At 43.7% G+C, this 18,350-nt stretch overlaps 1 protein-coding gene across 4 annotated transcripts in view; it reads right to left on the reverse strand.

The window, feature by feature from the left end:
• Prkaa1 (protein kinase AMP-activated catalytic subunit alpha 1) overlaps positions 1 to 17,223 on the reverse strand; it is a 36,596-nt gene extending 19,373 nt beyond the window's left edge. For 2 of the 4 annotated variants that reach the window (XM_038323568.1, XM_038323566.1), the window contains exon 1: positions 6,413 to 6,545. Coding sequence is in view for 1 of the 4 variants with exons in the window: in XM_038323565.1 (XP_038179493.1) it covers positions 17,097 to 17,223 (127 nt within the window). In the remaining 3 variants the exon portion in view is untranslated. Of the gene's footprint in view, positions 1 to 6,412; positions 6,575 to 17,096 lie in introns of those variants that run through there. The other 2 variants (XM_038323565.1, XM_038323567.1) reach the window with 2 other exon arrangements.
• Between the last annotated feature and the right edge of the window lie 1,127 nt (positions 17,224 to 18,350).

Genomic DNA, 18,350 nt, shown 5'->3' on the forward strand with positions numbered 1-18,350 from the left:
CCCTCTTCTGGCCTGCAGGCAGAAATACAGGCAGAACAATGTATACATAATAATAATAAAAAAGAATATGACAAAAAAAAAAAAAAAAAAAAAAAAAGAAAAAAAAAAAAAAAAGAAAAAAAAAAAAGAATATGACAAATATATTGTATGAAAAAAACTAACATCAGTCAGGAAAATTTAAAAAAAAGAAAAGAAAAAATAAAAAACGGGGAGGGGGGGAATGTAGCATGATACATGCCTATAACCCCAACACTGGGGTAAAAGAGCAGTTGGGCAGAGACGGGGACCACGGGGCCTTACTAGCTACCTAGTTCCAGTTTCAGAAAAGTCAGAGAATGATAAAGCATGCCACACCCTCTGGCCTGGCATGTACACATATAACACACACATGCACACCTACAAAATGAAATAAACTCCCCTGCGGCATTGATATGCTTCTCCTATTATTAACAGCCCATCTACTTTCAGTTTTAGTTCTATGGCATGTAGTTCCCATTTTCAAATATGAAATTTAAAACTAAGTGAGTTTAATTTGGAGAGATGGCTAAGTGGTTCCACCTTCACTTCTAGAGGACCCAGGTTAGAATCCCAGCACCCACATAGTTGCCCATAACCATCCATAACTCCAGTTCCAAGGGATTCAATAACCTCTTCTGGCCCCCATGGACACCACAAACACACACATAGTGCACAGATATATATGCTGTCAAAATACCCATGCACATAAAAAACAATAAATAGTTTTTAAAGGGAGTCCATCTTGACCAATGCTATGCCAACCCAGGCAGTCAACAGGCATAGAAGAATTCAGAATCTGCTACTGAGGCAGTCTCCAAAAGTTTAATATCTGTGTGTGCCCCTTCTCAGGAACCTAGGGGAGAATATAGATCCTATCGAAATCAGAGTAAAAATAAACAAAAATGACCTCATATCTAGTTAAGAAGAGATCTGAGCCAGGTGGTTGGTTGTGCACACCTCTAATCCCAGCACATGGGAGGCAGAGAAAGGCAGATCTCTGTTAAGTTTGAGGCCAAAGCAATTTCCAGGACTTTATCTCAAAAAAATATATAAATAAATAAATAAAAAATAAACCACCACACACAGAGAGAAGAAGATCTAAGAGTATGCTGGCTTTCCTAGTCTTGGGAGCATTACTCCTAGGTCCAGGCCGACAAGGGCTACAGAATGGAACACTGTCTCAATGTGGTCATGCATGCCTGTAATGCCAGCATATGAGGAGAGAGGAGTTTAAGGTTATTTTTGCTACAAAGACAGCTCAGGAGCAGTTTAAATGGCACTATCCCCAAAAGAGCCCACCCCCCAAAAACAGGACTGCAACTCGGGAGGAAAACTACGAAAACTCCCAGATGGTGATGACAGAAAAGCTAAAGGAGCAGATGTCAGACAGCAGCGAATTCAGAAGGCAGCTGGGGCCCAAGACAGTCATTTTGAGGGAAGAGAGATGATAATCCTATACCTTTGAGAATGTGGTATTATTAAAGCCAGGTGTGGTGGCTCACACTTTTAATCCCAGCACACAGGAGGCAGAGGCAGCTGTAGCACTGAGTTCAAAACCAGCCTGGTCTACAAAGCGAGTTCTAGGATAGCCAGAGTTACACAGAAAAACCTTGTCTTGGAGGAAGGAAAAAAAGTATGGAATACTATTTGAGACAAAGATTTATTATAAAGGTACTAGAAGACGTGTAAAATAGCCTTAATTTCAAAGAAAACCAGAAAAAAACAAAGTAATTCATTAACTCAAGCCAGAAAAAAATTAAAAGTTCTATAAGAAACGAACTATGAACTATGAGGCCAGGTACAATGGCACGTACCTTTAATCCCAGAATTCAAGAGGCAGACAAAAGTGGATCTCTGTGATTCGAGGCCAATTTGGTCTACATAGTGAATTCCAGGCCATCAAGAGCTACATAGTGAGACCCTGTCTCAAAACACCAAGAAGAGAAAAGAAAAAGAAACAAGCTACGGTATTGGTTTAGCAATTACTATTTATGTGTCACTGTGGGGGTGGGCTTTGAGGTTTCCTATGCTCAGGATACCACCCCATGCCTCAGTTGACTTCCTGTTGCCTGCAAGATGGAGGACTCTCAACTACTCCTCCAGCACCGTATCTGCATGCTCCCATCATGCTCCCCACCATGATAATGGACTGAACCTCTAAAACTGTAAGCGAGCCACCCCAATTAGATGTTCCCTTTATAAGAGTGGCGTGGTCATGGGTGTCTCTTGACAGCAATAAAAACCCTAAGATATTATTTATGCAGTCATAATGCTGAAAAATAAAGCAATTTTTAAAAATAGGATTATAAATATATTAGAAAAATGGAAATACAAAGGAAAAATTACAGGAAGAAGAAAATGCTAAAATTAGTGCAAACTCAAGAACATTCTAATCTCTAACGTGGCTTTTGCCAATCTTGAATCCTAATTAGATGTGATTAAGTGCAGCAACTGTTATAGCCCAATTTGGGAAGTACTTTCTGTCTGAGATCTAGTTTATTGACACCTAATCTCATCGGGTCCAACTGTCCCCCAAATTCACAAGCTCTGGCCCAATGGGAATCCTTTCTCCATTAGCTATCAAACTAAGCCACGACTGGAAAACAGGACAAAGCAGGGCAATGGCAGGCTCAAACCTGAAAAGAATACTGGAAAATAGCCGGGCGGTGGTGGCGCATGCCTTTAATCCCAGCACTCGGGAGGCAGAGGCAGGCGGATCTCTGTGAGTTCGAGGCCAGCCTGGTCTACAAGAGCTAGATCCAGGACAGGCTCCAAAGCTATAGAGAAACTCGGAAAACAAAAACAAACAAACAAACAAAAACAAGGTGGACACTGCCAGAGGAACCACAGACTAGTAGACTAGTAGGTAGACTCCTAGTCTGCACAACACACACACATCCCTAAATATACATGTATACCTGCAACTAAAAACAGATGTGTGTGTGTGTGTGTGTGTGTGTATTGTGGTAGTTTGAATGTAACTGGCCCCCAAAGCTCATAGGGAGTGGAACCATTAGGAGGTGTGACTTTGTTGAAGTAGGCATGGCCTTGTTGGAGGAAGTGTATCACTGTAGGGGTGTGTTTTGAGATCACCTATGCTCTAGCTATGCCCTGAGACACAATTCACTTCCTGTTGCCTATTGATAAAGATGTAAAACTCTCAGCTCCTTCTCCAGCACCATGCCTTCCTGCACACTGCCATGTCACACCATGATGATAATGGACTAAACCTCTGAAACTATAAGCCAGCCCAATCAAATGTTTTCCTTTACAAAAGCTGCTGTGGCCATGGTGTCTCTTCACTGCAATTGAAACCCTAACACATGGATGTGTTTGTGTGTGTGTGTGTGTGTGTGTATGTTTGTACATACACAAGAACAACCTGAGTTGTGGCACACGCCTATAATCCTAGCACTAGGGAGCTAAGGCAAAAGGCCTGCCGAGAATTCGAGGCTAGTCTGGGCTACACAGCAAGACCTGTCTCTAAACAACAAAGCAGGGCTACACTTGTCAACTCAGTGCTTACACAGTGCAGTCAGGGTTTGAGCTCCAGCACTGGTGATGGTGATGGTGCACCCTTGAAATTCTAGCCCAAGGAAGGGGGAATAAGAAGTTCTGGGTTATCAATAGATAGACAGTCAAGGTCAGCCTGTAATATATAAGACTGACATCTTAAAGAAAAGTCAGATATGGTGGTTCATGCCTACAATATCAGTGCTTAGAAGGCTGAGACAGGAGGACTGTCATGAGTTCAAGGCCAACTAAGGCTAATGTGTAAGACCCTATCTCAAAAAAAGGAGAAAGAAAAAGAGGGAGGGAGGGAGGGAGGGAGAGAGGGAGGGAGTGAGGCAGGCAGACAGGCGGGCAGGCAGGCAGGCAGGCAGGCAGGCTGGCTGAAAGAAACCTAGCATAGCATGGCTCAGTAGGTAAGGTTGCATACTACCAAGTCTGATAACTTGAGTTCAATTCCTAGTAGAAGGAAAAAACCAACTCCTCAAAGTTGTCTTCTGACCTCTACTAACACAACATGGTGCACACACTCATAAACACACACATAAACACATGCACACACATACACATTTACACACGTATATATGCACATACCCATATGAGCACAGACTCACACACACATACATGCTTTTTTAAAGCATAGAGGGACACATAGAGCACAATGAGAATTCTACAACAGAAGGATTCGAGTCATTTGAAGGCATTATGATGCCAGGCGGTGGTGGCACACACCTTTAATTCCAGCACTGAGGAGGCAGAGACAGGAGGATCTTTGTGAGTTCGAGACTAGCCTGGTCTACAGAGCTAGTTCTAAGACAGCTAGGGCTGTTACAGAGAAACCCTGTCACAAAAAAAAGAAAGAAAGAAAAAAGAAAAAAGAAAAAAAAGGAAGGCAGTAAGACACAGTGACACATATTACAGCCAGATACTAAAACAGAGAATTAAAGAATTTAACAAGAATAAAGGTAACATTCTAGCCAAGGAATAGGAATGAATTATATAATTTTAGTAATAAGGAGAAAGAATAGTATTTCACCCGCAAACACTAGAGGTCCCCTCCTGAAAATGGCAAACCGAGTGAAGCCCATATCCAGCCAAGCACATCACAACACACTCCTAAGCAATCAGAAGTGTGGGAATCCAAGCTCTTAACTTCCAAACCAACTCAAGACGGTTTTCAGTGAACAGAGCTTCCCTCCAGGCCTGAGGACCTGAGTTCAGTCCCCAGACCTCTCACACAAGGTGGGAAGGGAGAAAAAGACTCCTTTGGGTGTGCACAAAGCAGTTCTCTAACTTCCACGTATGCTCTGTGACACATATCACACACACACACACACACACACACAGACACGTATGCACGTGCACACACATAAATTAAAAAGAGAGTTGAGCAACTTATTTAAATATCAAAAAATGAAGCAAAAAAAGGCCACATAAATTCAACTGTATTCAAAGAAAAACTGAGAAGGGCTGACTGGGGGATGGAAGGGGCGAGCATGAAGTGAAAGGTCATTCAGCCCTCCCAGCACACACACATCAGTGAACTAAACAGAAAGTAAGCAAAGGAGAAGGTAATGATTGCTTTTTCTCTCTATTTAACAAAACACTAACACAACAGTTCCTTTTCCGTGTGAGGGGTGTTATGATCTTGCTGGCCTGCCCTGTCACCTGGGTATCCTGTCCCTTTAAGAGGCAAGCTCCACCCATTCCCAGTCTCTCTGCCCACCAAGGCAGCTCCCGGTCCCGCCCGCCCGGTCCGGTCCCGAGTCTGCGCTCCCCCAGCCCCCGCCCCTTTCTCTCTGTCCTTCTCTTTCTCCTCCCCACCCCACCCCCGCCCCGGCCATATACAATATACACTTATACTTTCCAATATCCACTAAATAAACTCCCCATACCCAAGCTCTCTGCATGGCCTGTATGTCCCTTACCAGCCATGGGATTCGCCAGGGTCACTCACGCCATAAATCATAACAAGGGGGATGTCGGGATGAGCCAATAGGGCACTCAGGAAAACCAAAGAAGTATCCTGAGAGTTAGAGATGAACTGTATTTACAAAGAAAAAATGTCGTGCTCCAAATTGAACTACGAAGTAAGCTAAAAACACGCGTAAATGTTTCTCAGTTTATTACAGCTTATTACACAAAAACAAAAGCCTGCAAACCTCCTAATGGTTAATTCAGAAAACAGTTTAATCCGTTGTTGTTCCAATACATTGGACTCCTGTAGAAAGACTGAAAAATGTTCCTATCAATGAAGAGTAAGCAAAGTTACAGACTTCTACATCTGCCAGCTACAGAAAAAATAAGAAAGATATTCTATAGCCACTGTTCTTCAATGTACTGTTTTATATTCTTTTCAGTTAAAAAAAATCCAAGAAGAAAGCAACAACTCTACACATTAGCAGATCCAAACTTCCTCAGGGGCAGATTGCACACCCAGTTTCCCTCCCACCCCAGAAGGCAGTGTGTGTACGCAGAGCGCAGATTCTGTAGCCCTGGGTGTTGCTCCTGTTTGAAGGTACTTAGCAGACACCAGCTGCAGGCAAGTTAAAACGCAGTAAATGCAGCCTCCTGTTCTCTAAGGGTGGCCACAGTGGCACAGGACTCATTGTGAAGTACCTATCACACTGCCTAGCGCACAGTAATGGACCAGGGACAATTGTAGTATTTAGAGATACATTTCCATTATTCCCAAACAAGTCCCCATCCCTATTCAGTCAGCCCTGAACTACCCATTTTAACCCCCAAATAGCCATTTTGGTTCTTAGCTCTTTGATTAGTGCTTTCTGTTCACCTGTACCCAACAGCCTATCCTTATCAAGGCTAAACAAGAGCCTTTGCCACCAACCCTCTCATCGGCTTAAATCCCACCATCCCAACCCACCTCACTCCAAGCCTGAGATTTCTGGATTCCAAAGTTCAGCCCATTTCCTCACCGGTTAATATTCAACAGGTCACTCACTGTTACACACTTACGACCATGTCACCTTCTACCTAAAATTTTCAGAAACAGTTCCATGGCCACAGATGGGAACAGTCCAGAGGGGAGAAAGCAGGCTCATTTGACCATAGTTTAAACAAGTACAGTCTTCTTAAACAAATACCATTTTCTGTAATATAAGCCTTGTTGGTTTGTATTGTGCAATACAATGAAGTCATACACCTTTTTAGTCAGCCACACATCCACTTTGTACACAAACAAACTGGCTCTCACCAACTTTGGAAGGCTGGTGTTACTTCACTCTGCAGGGAACAGAGGCACAATAACCTATCCACAGGTACGCAGCTGGCGAGAGGACAGCCAAAAGCTAAACTCAGACTGGGTTTAAAAACTTCTTGCATCTTCTAAGAGAGGAAATGTGATAACACTCTTCAGGCATGTTTTAAAGACTATTTTATGTATTACTACTGCATGACTGGTATGTATGTATGAGCGTGGGAACCCTGGTGCCGCAGCACTCGTGAAGAGGTCAGAGGTTAACATTCAGGAGTCAGCTCTCTCCTCCACCCAGCGTCCAGGGATAGAACTCAAGTCCGCCAAGCGTGCGCAGAAGGGTTTGTACCTACAGAGCCATCTTGCCAGCTCATAATAATATATTTCTTAGAAAAAGATAAATCTGGGAGTTGGAAAGATAGCTCAGCAGCTAGAAGCTCACAATGAATGGTCTTGCGGAGAATCAGAGTTCAGTTCCCAGGACCCACATCAGCTTCTACCAGCAGCTACACTGGGTCGCTCACAACTAGCGATAACTCCAGCTCCAGAGATCCAAGACTTCCGCCAGCACCAGCACCCATAAGTGCAAACCCACACACAGATCCACATGCACAGCACCAGCACCCATAAGTGCAAACCCACACATAGATCCACATACACATGCACACACATACACACACACAATTAAAAATAATAAAAGATCTGGGGCTGAAAAGATGGTTCAGTGGTTAAGAGTACAGACTGCATTTCCAGAGGACCCAGGTTCAATTCCCAATTCCCAGCAAACACATGGAATAATAATGATGATGATAATAATAAAAATAGTCAGGTGTATGGCACCATCAATCCCACCTCTAAGGAGGCAGGGATATGTGGATCTCTGAGTTCAAGATCTCCTGCTCTACAGAGTGAAAACATATCCAAATAATGGTAATGATGATAAAATTTACCTTTGAAAAAAGAAATCGAGAGAAGCGGGAAGGGGAGGGAGAAGGGGAGAGAGGCAGGAGTGCCGTAAGCAGCATGCATCTAAAAACCGTGGGCTTTTGGAGAGTTGTATGCTTTAAGTTAGATAAACCAATTTAAAAGGATTTTGTAAGAGGCATCCCAGGGGTGATGGCGGATCTGGCTTTGAATTGCAAGCACCCATTTTAAAGTCTATGCCCAATTGTGTGGCTCAAGTCTATTACAGCGCATCTGCTGAACTAGCTCTTGGGCCAAAATGGGGCTGTAAAAATTGAATGTTAGGCCTCCCTAAACAAACAAAGTCTACCTCAGCAAAGGTCTCAACTTTCATTGTATGGATCAGAAAAAAAAAAAAAAAAAAAAAGATAAATGGTCCAGAACAAATTGCACAGTATAATGCATATATATGTATCCTTCTAATAAAACATATAAAAGTTGAACAATCAGAAAGAAGCATCTTCAGTTTATAGTGGTTTTGAAAATAAGACTGAATTTTTCAATACTAAAAAAATCATTTTAAAATTTCACTTTCATTTATCTTTTTCCTATCTTAGTACACAAGCCTTGTCTGCAAAAATCCTGCCTCCTATCAATTTCGAAATCTTTCTATTCTAGTTTTTTTTTTAATTTAAAAATCTTGAGATACACCGTAAAGACATTTTGTTAAAACAGTCTCCCAAAATCACCTTAAAAATTAAGGCAGAATTTAAGTCAAGAAAAAAGAGGAAGCTGTGGGTGGTGGCACACAGTTTGCAATCCCAGAATTGGAATTAATGCCATTTAATCTCTATGAGTCCAAGGCCAACGTGGTCTTTATAGAAAGTTCCAGGACAGCCAGAGCTAGGAAAGACCTGTCTCTGATTAATACACAAACAAACAAACAAACAAGCTAATTAAATCCTTTAAAAGAAAAGAGAAAAAGCAGAAAGCTTAAACTGTGAGAGACCTTTCGAAGGCAAGTAGATTTGAGTTGAAATTCTCAGCTCCCACATAAAAGCCAAGGATGGCAATGCATGCCCGTAACCTCAGAGTCTGGAACTCCGAGACAGGCAGATTCCAGGAGCTGCCAGCTAGCCTAGCTGAAAGAATGAGTTAGCTTCAGGTTAGGGAGGGACCTTGACCAACAGAACAAGAGAGGACAACACCTGACATTCTCCTCTGGCCTACACACACATGACTGTGTGCACTCACACACATGAATAATAATAAAATACGAAACAGTACAGAGAACACAGTGAGCTGAAATCCGCCTCAACCTAGAACCTCGGTAAGCTATCTTATTTGGGAATAGTTCTTCACAAATGGAATTAGTATAGGGTCTCAAAATGGTATGATGCTAGACTCAGGGTGAGCACAATTATCTACAGACTTCCTTTCATAAACGGAGGACACACACAAGACTAACCATGTGGCAGCAGGCTGGAATTGCACTAGCACGAGCCAAGCAAAACCAGGAGCCAGCAGGCAGAAGCTAAGAGGAAAGGAACATTCTCCACTGACCTTCAAAGGGAGCACAGACCTGGGGACCCCAGGCTTTACACTTCTGACCTCCAAACTGAAAGAGAACAATTTTCTCTTAAGCCACCAATCTTTAGCACGGCTACTGCAGCCCCAGCAAGGAGACATGCTTACCAATTTAAAAAGCAGCCAGCATTCTGGAAGGGAGGGAGAAGGATTGGGAGTTCAAGGCCAAACCAAGCTATATGAGACTAGGGGGACAGAGGGATGGCTCAGCAGTTCAGAGCACAGAGGACCACCTACATCAGGAGGCATACAACAACCTATCACTCCAACTTCAGAGGGATCCCACACCTCTGGTCTCCTCAGGTACTGCAGTCACATACATATAGACAAACATAATTTGAAAAATAATAAAATTTTAAAATAGCATTAATAACAAGAGACCTATTTTTAAAAGGCTTTCTAAACTGGACTATACATGCACAAGATTTCAAAAGCGGAATATAGTATTCATGAGGACAGGGACACAAATGTTCAGCTTAGGTAAACACATACAATGTGCTTTCACACAATGCTTTCCCGGGAACTGGTTAGCCAGAGGACTTCCGATGACTAGATAATTTTGTCGACGGTCCTGTGTCTTTCTCCTTTTGAAGTTAAGCTGCATCCCTCACAGTCTATCATGGCCCCTTTTCTGGTGCTTTGTTTCCTATTGGCTGAAAAATTCATACAGCTCAAACTACTAAAATTGATTTTCTCAAGTCATGTTCTTTAAGCAAAAAATAGACTGCACTTTATGTATAATATATGTACATAATATGTAGAGGACTAGAGCCTCCACAGAGAAAGATCTCCCAAACCTAGGAAAGGATGTGTATTTTTTCCTTCTATAGACTCTCTATGCTTATTAACAAGGCTCTGAGAAACCCTACAGTAAAAAACAAAACAAACCTGTCAAACATGGAATCTCATTGTAGAGGTTTGAATGTTTGGTTTATGGTGTGCTGTTTGAAAATGATTAGATGTTGTTGGTAAACGTGTGTCACTAAGGGTGGGCTTGGAGGTTTCAAAAGCGCACACAAGGCCCAATGTGTGTCTGTGTTTATCTGTCTCTCTGTTTGCCTGCCTGCCTGCTTGTCTCTGTCTGCCACCCCCTTCCCTGCCTCCTGCTTATGAATCAGATGTAAGGGCTCATGGGCCATGCCTGCCTATCTGCCACCACCATGCTCCCTACCATGGTTATGGGTGCACCCTCTAAAACTCAATAAAAATGCTTTCTCTTGTAAGTTGCTTTGGTCATGGTGTCTCTGCACAGCAACAGAACAGTAACTGAGACGCTCCTAATTCCCCATCCCTGCTGTTAAGACACGTGATTTGGATGTGAAGGCTGTGACCCTAGTAAAAAGAATCACAGAATTTCCCTCCTCTTCCTTTTCATTTCACTTCTTCGTGGTCTATCACTGGCAGCTGTCAGTACAACAAAATCAGACGAATGGGAGGGCAGAGGGTTACACTGTCCTTTGCTAGATCTTAACTTGTACATCAGTTAGTGGTGTGTGGAGTAGGTCCTTTTACTCTTGCTTCATCTCCCTTTGATCCCCCAGAGCTGGCTGCCTAGCTACACTAACTAAATGAATGTTTTGACTTAAGGTGAGAGATCCTGCAAAAATAAAAAATAAAAAGAGCCATATCACACATACACAGACAGACACACACAAACACACAGACAGACAAGCAATGTCTCAACCCTGATGATCATAAAGTATTTTCTCTTTTAGAACAGGCATTATCTCAACTCAGCTGGGCGTGGTGGTGCACACTTTTCACCCCAGGGCTCAGAGGAGGATGGGACTGCATAGTTCAAGGCTAGCCTTGTCTACAGCGAATTCCAGGATAGCCAGGGCTACACCACAGAGAAATCCTGTCTCAAAAAACAAACAAACAAAAGAATGTAGACACCTCCTTCAATTTACTCATCTTTCCCCTCTTCCCAGTTAAGTCTGTCATTTAAAGCTACAGCAATACAAAGTCCCTAGTAGGCATGCCAGGAACACAAAAATGTTTACCTTGGATAGGACTGGCAACATTAACATTTCATCAGCCTAAAACTTTTTAAAACGTAGTCTCTTAGGCCTCGCCATAGGTCTGCAAAGCTGAGGATGAACAAACTGGGCCTCTTCCGGTCTGGAATTTGTCAGGGTACAGCTATTCTTACCAAATCCACCTGCTCTTCTGAACCCAAGTCTTTCGACCTATCCACTCTCTCCTACCCTTGCAATGAGAAGGCGCCTACCAGCCATTACTGAGAGGGGAGGGGGAAATGGCATAAAGTCAGAATCAGAACTGTTTTCTCAAAACTGGGCTAAAGATGCCCTATTGAGTAAACTCAGGCAGAGTCAAAGTAATTGCTGTTCTCGTCAATCAGCGAACATAATAAAAGGACTTTGTCAAGAGTATATATTCCCTGAGGGGCCCACCTTCCCTTATCAACACTTAATCTGTATGTTTCAGACTGTTACTATGTTTCCAACATGGCTAAAACGTTACTTTGAAGCAAACAGCAACACAGGCGTAGTCACATCCATAGGGTCTACCTCCCAAGTGCGGCAAGTTACTCAACTAAAGGCGGGCTAACTACGTTACTGCCCTCCACTGGGAACTCGAACTACAAAACACTGCCAACAAATGATCTAATCAGATCCGGAATGCTGAAGTGTAACAAGATCATATTTTTTAATTTATTGTTTTGTTTGTTTTTGAGACAGGGTCCTATTTTTAAAGAAAGGATTTTAGCAGGCAAGAGATGCCATGAAGATAGAAATGTCCCCGGAAGCATTCTAGTCACCTAACCATTTCCGTTTCCTTTCTAAAATTAGAAAAAATTCCACCGAAAGTGTTCGGAAACAGCCTCATTCTATCGAGGGGGGAGTTTAAAAGAATTTTTTCAGGCATATCAAAACTTTCCAAGGGCCAGGCAAACCTGAAGCCTGATAACCTGAGTTCCAGCCATAGGACCTACAGGATGGCAAAACAGAACAACTCCAAAAAGTTCTCCTCTAATATCTACACAGTGTCAAATACACACACACACACACACACACACACAATAAATAAAAAAGTAAAGTTATTTTTTCAGAGTCATACCAAATACTCAAGTACCAGCCACTTAAACAATACATTACAGACACATTTGAAGTTCCAGATGATTCTGCCCAGAGCTTTTCATCTCTCCCCAAGGTGACTCTGAATTTGGTGTTCATTTCCCACACACTGACATATTTTTATTATGTAAGTATAAATCCATAAAAATACAGTAGCATCTCATTCTTATCATAAATTTTATTTATTTAAAAATGACTGTGGGCTGGGCGGTGGTGGCGCACGCCTTTAATCCCAGCACTTGGGAGGCAGAGGCAGGCGGATCTGTGAGTTCGAGACCAGCCTGGTCTACAAGAGCTAGTTCCAGGACAGGCTCCAAAGCCACAGAGAAACCCTGTCTCGAAAACCAAAAAAAAAAAAAAAAAATGACTGTGGAGCACGCACGAAAGAAGAGAGGATGTGCAACAGTACAGCATCCTTGGCTACCTTGTCTCTGGACCAAGGACCACAGCGGTTCCCTGCACATCTGCACAGAGACAAACTACACACAGAGAAGCACCAATGCGCAGCGGCATATTTGCCTCTGCTTTCTATACATAAACATTGCTTTCTGCTCTGAAAGCATATCTGGTAAATTCGTCTCTAAATTATACAGAACTCCTTACTTCTCCCTTAAGTGTATGGAGAAAATAAGTTAATTATTTACCTATTAGAAAAGTTAGTTCCAATGGTGGCGCACGCCTTTAATCCCAGCACTCTGAAGGCAGAGGCTGGCGGATCTCTGTGAGTTCAAGGCCATCCTGGTCTACAAAGTGAGTTCCAGGACAACCAGGACTATTACACAGAGAAACAATGTCTTGAAAAAAATGAGAGAGAGAGAGAGAGGAGGGAGGGATAGAAAAGGGGATGGAGGGAAGAAGGGAGGAAGGGAGGGAGGGAAGAAGGGAGAGAGAGAGAGAGAGATGGAGGGAGGGAGAGAGGGAGGGAGGAAAATTTGAGTTCCGGGGAGATATCTTAATGCTCGAGTCTGATCCCTGGGACTAACATGGTAGAAAGAACTCTAGAAAGAAAGATTCACTCCCAAGTTTTTCTCTCACTCCACATATGCACCATGGCACAAGTGTTCCACATACACCAATATGTGCATGTCCGTGTGTATGTGTATAAAAAGTTATTTCTAAACTTTTTAAAAGATGTATTTATGATGTATACAGTATTCTGCCTGCTTGTGTGCCTTCAGGCCAGAAGAGAGAGCCAAATCTCATTACAGAGAGATGGTTGTGAGCAACCATGTGGGTGCTGGGAATTGAACTCAGGGCCTCTGGAAGAACAGTCAGGGCTCTTTCCTGCTGAGCCATCTCTCCAGTCCCATTTCTAAACTTTTTGTTGTAACTGTTGTTCATTTTTTTTTGAGGCAAGATCTCTTGCAGCCCAAGCTGATCTTTAACTTGTTATGTAGCAGAGGCTAGCCTTCAACTCCTAGTATCTCTCAAGCACTGGGTTTAGCGGTGAGTGCCACACCCAGCTAATTCTAAACTTCTATATTACACATTCTGTAACAAATAACACAATGTTCCAAGCACATGCACACACGTACAGAATAAATTCCCACAAGTTCAATTGCTCTGCTAACCTGAGTACATACTGTCAGCCCCTATGGGTAGTATTACTTTGTCCTGGCATTAGACAAGTGTTTTGTATGTTTCTTAACCTACATAAATATCAGAGTATACATATTCTTCTACAACATGAACTTGTGTTTTTGTTTTTTTAGAAACAGGATCTCCTTAGCACCTGCATGACTCAAACTCCGTATCTTGTCAAGATAACAACCTTCCTGTCTTGGCCTCCCAAGTACTGTGATTACAAGCATGTCCCACCACGTATGTCTCTACAACTTGCCTTTGGGGCCTAACCTTAGTTTCTTCTTCTTCATCTTTTTTTTTTAAGATGTATTTGTTTATTATGTATACAGTGTTCTGCCTGCATGCGACCCTGCAGGCCAGAAGAGGGCATCAGATCTCATTACAGATGATTATGAGCCATCTGTAATGTGCTGCTGGGAATTGAACTCTGAGTCATCTCTTCAGCCCTAACCTTATAGTGTAAAGATTAAGTCATGCCACACATATATGGTGTTTATGTACACATACTATACACACACATACATATATATATATATAATATATGTATTATATATATATAATTTTTAACTTGAGGACATTTTCATGACTCAAAGAGAAGAGTATCTATGACCTGAAATAAGGGTTTAATGGACACACACACACACACATATATATATAATTTTTAACTTGAGGACATTTTCATGACTCAAAGAGAAGAGTATCTATGACCTGAAATAAGGGTTTAATGGAAAGGACTCACCAACCTAACAGATCATATGCAGAAATAACTGACTTGCTGAAGACGCATCCCACCCATAAAACCTCTCACCAACTGCCATTTTACTGTAGCAAAAACACTCCGTTCATCGATGCTTCTGTAACAGTTCCATGGGAGGTGGGAGGTGACATGCAAAGGAGTAGTACACTTTGACAAGCGGAGGGGGAAGAAAAGATACCTTGAAAATAATAATTCAAGCCCAATCCCAACCCCCATTTTCTGTTTAACCTTTCCCCTCCAAATGTCATCATTAAGTAACCCAATTGTTTTAATTAGTGTTTCTTTCAGAACAAGATAATCACTAACAATTTAGTCACAAAATTACATTGCTAGGGCTGGGATGTGGCTCAGTTTCAGATGCATAAACCAAATGACATATGGCCATTCCTTGCTATGGAGAGGACCATAGTAAAAATCAGGGTTTCTATTATTACTATCAAAAAAAATCATATCCCAACTGTTTAACAGTTTTAAAATGAACTGGTTGAATAATTAGACCAACATCAACTAGCAGGTTTCAGGACAAGTTTAATTATAACCGTGATGCTATGATCCTCTGACTCATGCTGGCCCTCTGTATTTGGGGAGGCTTATGACTGACAGTATAGGATTTCAAGAGAAGACTGTGTGGGTGGAGAAGTGAAGGTTAAGGAAAAGCCGAGTCACTCCAGGGAAAATCCGAGTCACTTCACAGGTCAAAGCCCCAAACTGAAAACAACCTCTTCCTTTCCTATCTGCCTGACCCACTCTGGTCCGCGTCAGGAGACCTGCGGACACCACCTTCTGAGCAGAACCCCCAGAAGGAACGTTGTGAGTCCAAGATGGGCTTATCGCCATCAGAGCACTGATGGGCATTTTCTTACCAACACTTGTAAACGAAAAAGCACCTTATAACGGCTAACGAGGACCATGCCTGGCTAAAAGTAAACAGATCCCTGTAAGGGCTGCCTCTAATGCCAACTACTTAAGAGGCTGATGTATAAAGGATGACAAGTTCAAAGCCAGCCTGGGCAGCACTGTAACAGTCACTCTAGATAGATAGATAGATAGATAGATAGATAGATAGATAGATAGATAGATAGATAGATAGATAGATAGATAACCAACCAAATTACTGGCCTAGTATGAACCCATCATGATTCCTGCTACTGCCCTACACTTTCGCCTGCTCTCTCTCTCACATTGTTGCAACTGATTTTCCTAAGGTTCATGCATTTGCTCCCCTGAGTGTTACACAGCAACGTCCAAGTTTTAGGACTAGGAAAGGGCAAGAGAAGGAAGGGTTCTTCTGTTCCTTCTGGTAGAACAGAGCTCAGTTGGCTCACTGTGTGTTTCTATGAACTTTTTATTCAATCACTATCTACTAAGAGTTTACCATATGCAGGTCATAGTGTATTATTTCTCCAAAACCAATGCAAGAATAATTATTTCTTATCAGTTCCAAACTTCCTTCCTCTAAATACTTAATAGCAAGCTTAAATATTTTAAAGGGGAAAAAGGTCCACCTCACAAGGGCAGCAATCAGAATTACCCTTGTTTAGCCGGGGGCTAGAGAGCAAGCTTGTTGTGGACAAGAATGCTTGTACTTTTGCTAACACAGTAACGGGATTCTACCAAAACAAACACAGAGCCCAAAGGATGTGCACTAAATTACTAATATACATATACTGTGAGAATAAACGGAATCTATATCAATAGGCTAATAAATACCATCTGGAGGTAACATATGCCCTACCTACCAGGTATGGCTCTCAGAAATCGCAAAACTTCCGAAAATGAAAACACTTAAAGCACAGGATCTGAATTCAGCTGTAAACCATGCACAGAAAACACAACGCCAGTTCACACGCATATCCATCAAGTGTCCTAATGGAGATCTGTAGTCCTTACAAGGTCATCATCATCATTATTGTTATCACTATTATTATTATTATTTCTGAAAGATCTCGCCACAGCTACCTTACTTTGGGGAGAACACATTTCGACTCAGGAAACTGGACAAGCACTTAAGTGGACAACCTCCTTAAAAGCGAGGCAGCGACAACTCCGAGGACCGGCAAGGCGCGATGGGCTAGCTAGGCACCAAGGGTGCACAAGGGAGCAGGAAACGAAATGAGACCCCCTCGTCCCCGCCAGGCGCCCCCTCGCGCCCCAGTGTCCAACTCCCTCGCCTGGGAAAGTTGAACCCAGAGACATCCCCGCCCCTCGGGCGCCGCGCCGTCGCCAAGGCGACCGCCCCCACCCCACCGCAGCGGACCCTACCGCTCTGCAGCCCGCGGCGGCCTCGGGCTGGGCTCCCAGCGCCGCCGGGACCGGGGATACGGAGCCCAGAGACCCGGAAGGCGGGCGCGGGGGAGGATGCGGAGTGCGAAAAGGCACGGTCACCCTCCGTCCGCGGGGTCCGCGCCGGCCCGGGCGTCCTCACCCTTCACTTTGCCGAAGGTGCCGACACCCAGCGTGTCCCCCAGGATGTAGTGGCCGATCTTCACCCGCCCGTCGTGCTTCTGCTTCTCGGCCGTCGCCATCTTTCTCCAGGAACTGAGTCTGCGCATGGCGCCGCGGGAGGGGGCGGAGGGGGCGGGTAGGGCCGCGCCGGGGGCGGGCGGGTGCCGAGGGGGTGGGGACGCGGGTGCGCCGCGGCGGGGCGCAGTCGCCGGCCGCCGCCCGCGCAGTCCCCGCAGTCCCCGCAGCCGTCCGCTGAGCGCACTCGCTCCCCCTGGCGGGCTGGGCGGCGGGGCGGCGAGAGCGGCGCCGGTACTCGCCTCGGCGCCCCGCATCCCTTTGCGCGCGCCCGCCCGCCCACCTGCGCGCGGGGGGGTGGAGGGGGCTCCCTAGCGTCCCCTCCAGTGGCCCCTCCAGGGTCTGCGGGTGAGGGTTCAGTCCCCCCTGTAATTCCCACGAGGGCAATGCAGAAACGTTGCCCCGGGACAGTGCAGTGTGCTTTGAAACATGGCAGGGGACACCGCCCTGCCGCTGACTTCTAACCTTGGTTTTCATCTCAGCTCAGTGGCATCTGGAAGCCCAGGGTGTTTTCACTTGCACTTTTAGTACTTACCACTGCTTAAAAAAGAAAAGAAAAGAAAAAACAAAACAAAACAAAAAGACTCTGAGCCGGTTACTACTATTGGGCACCGCACAGCTCAAGCAGTCGGGAGAGTCTTCCTTCCTAGGAAATTTGCTACCCTCAGATTTCCCCTGTGGCGAGCAGCGGGCTGGGAATGTGTGCCAGTGTATGTGTATACGGGAAAGAGGGATGTTATCCCGAACGTGTGGTGTAGAGAAATTAATATTTTTACATTATCACTGAAATGTACACTTTCACTGCACTAAAAAAAAAAAGATTGTATTGTTGGTATAAACGGAGCCATAAAATTACAAAGAAAATGTAATAGAAATTTCACATGAGTCTGTTACACAATAGGCAAAATCAACTGCATTATCATTTTTTTTAAAATGTGTATGCCTCCTTCAGTTTTGCAGTTTCAATTTCTGTCGATCTCAGTGGACAAAATGGTCAGTCTTCATGAAGGGATTTTTTTGTTTTGTTTTGTTTTGTTTTAAGAACCTAAAAAAGCCATTTTTCTTCGGGATGAAAATTGCCAGGTCTCCTAGTTTCCTCATCTTCTAGCTTCAGACATCAAAGTGACATTAAGTACTGCTTTGTTCCAAGGAAAGCACT

The sequence above is a fragment of the Arvicola amphibius genome, chromosome 3, assembly GCF_903992535.2.
Source record: "Arvicola amphibius chromosome 3, mArvAmp1.2, whole genome shotgun sequence".
Lineage (NCBI taxonomy): Eukaryota > Metazoa > Chordata > Mammalia > Rodentia > Cricetidae > Arvicola > Arvicola amphibius.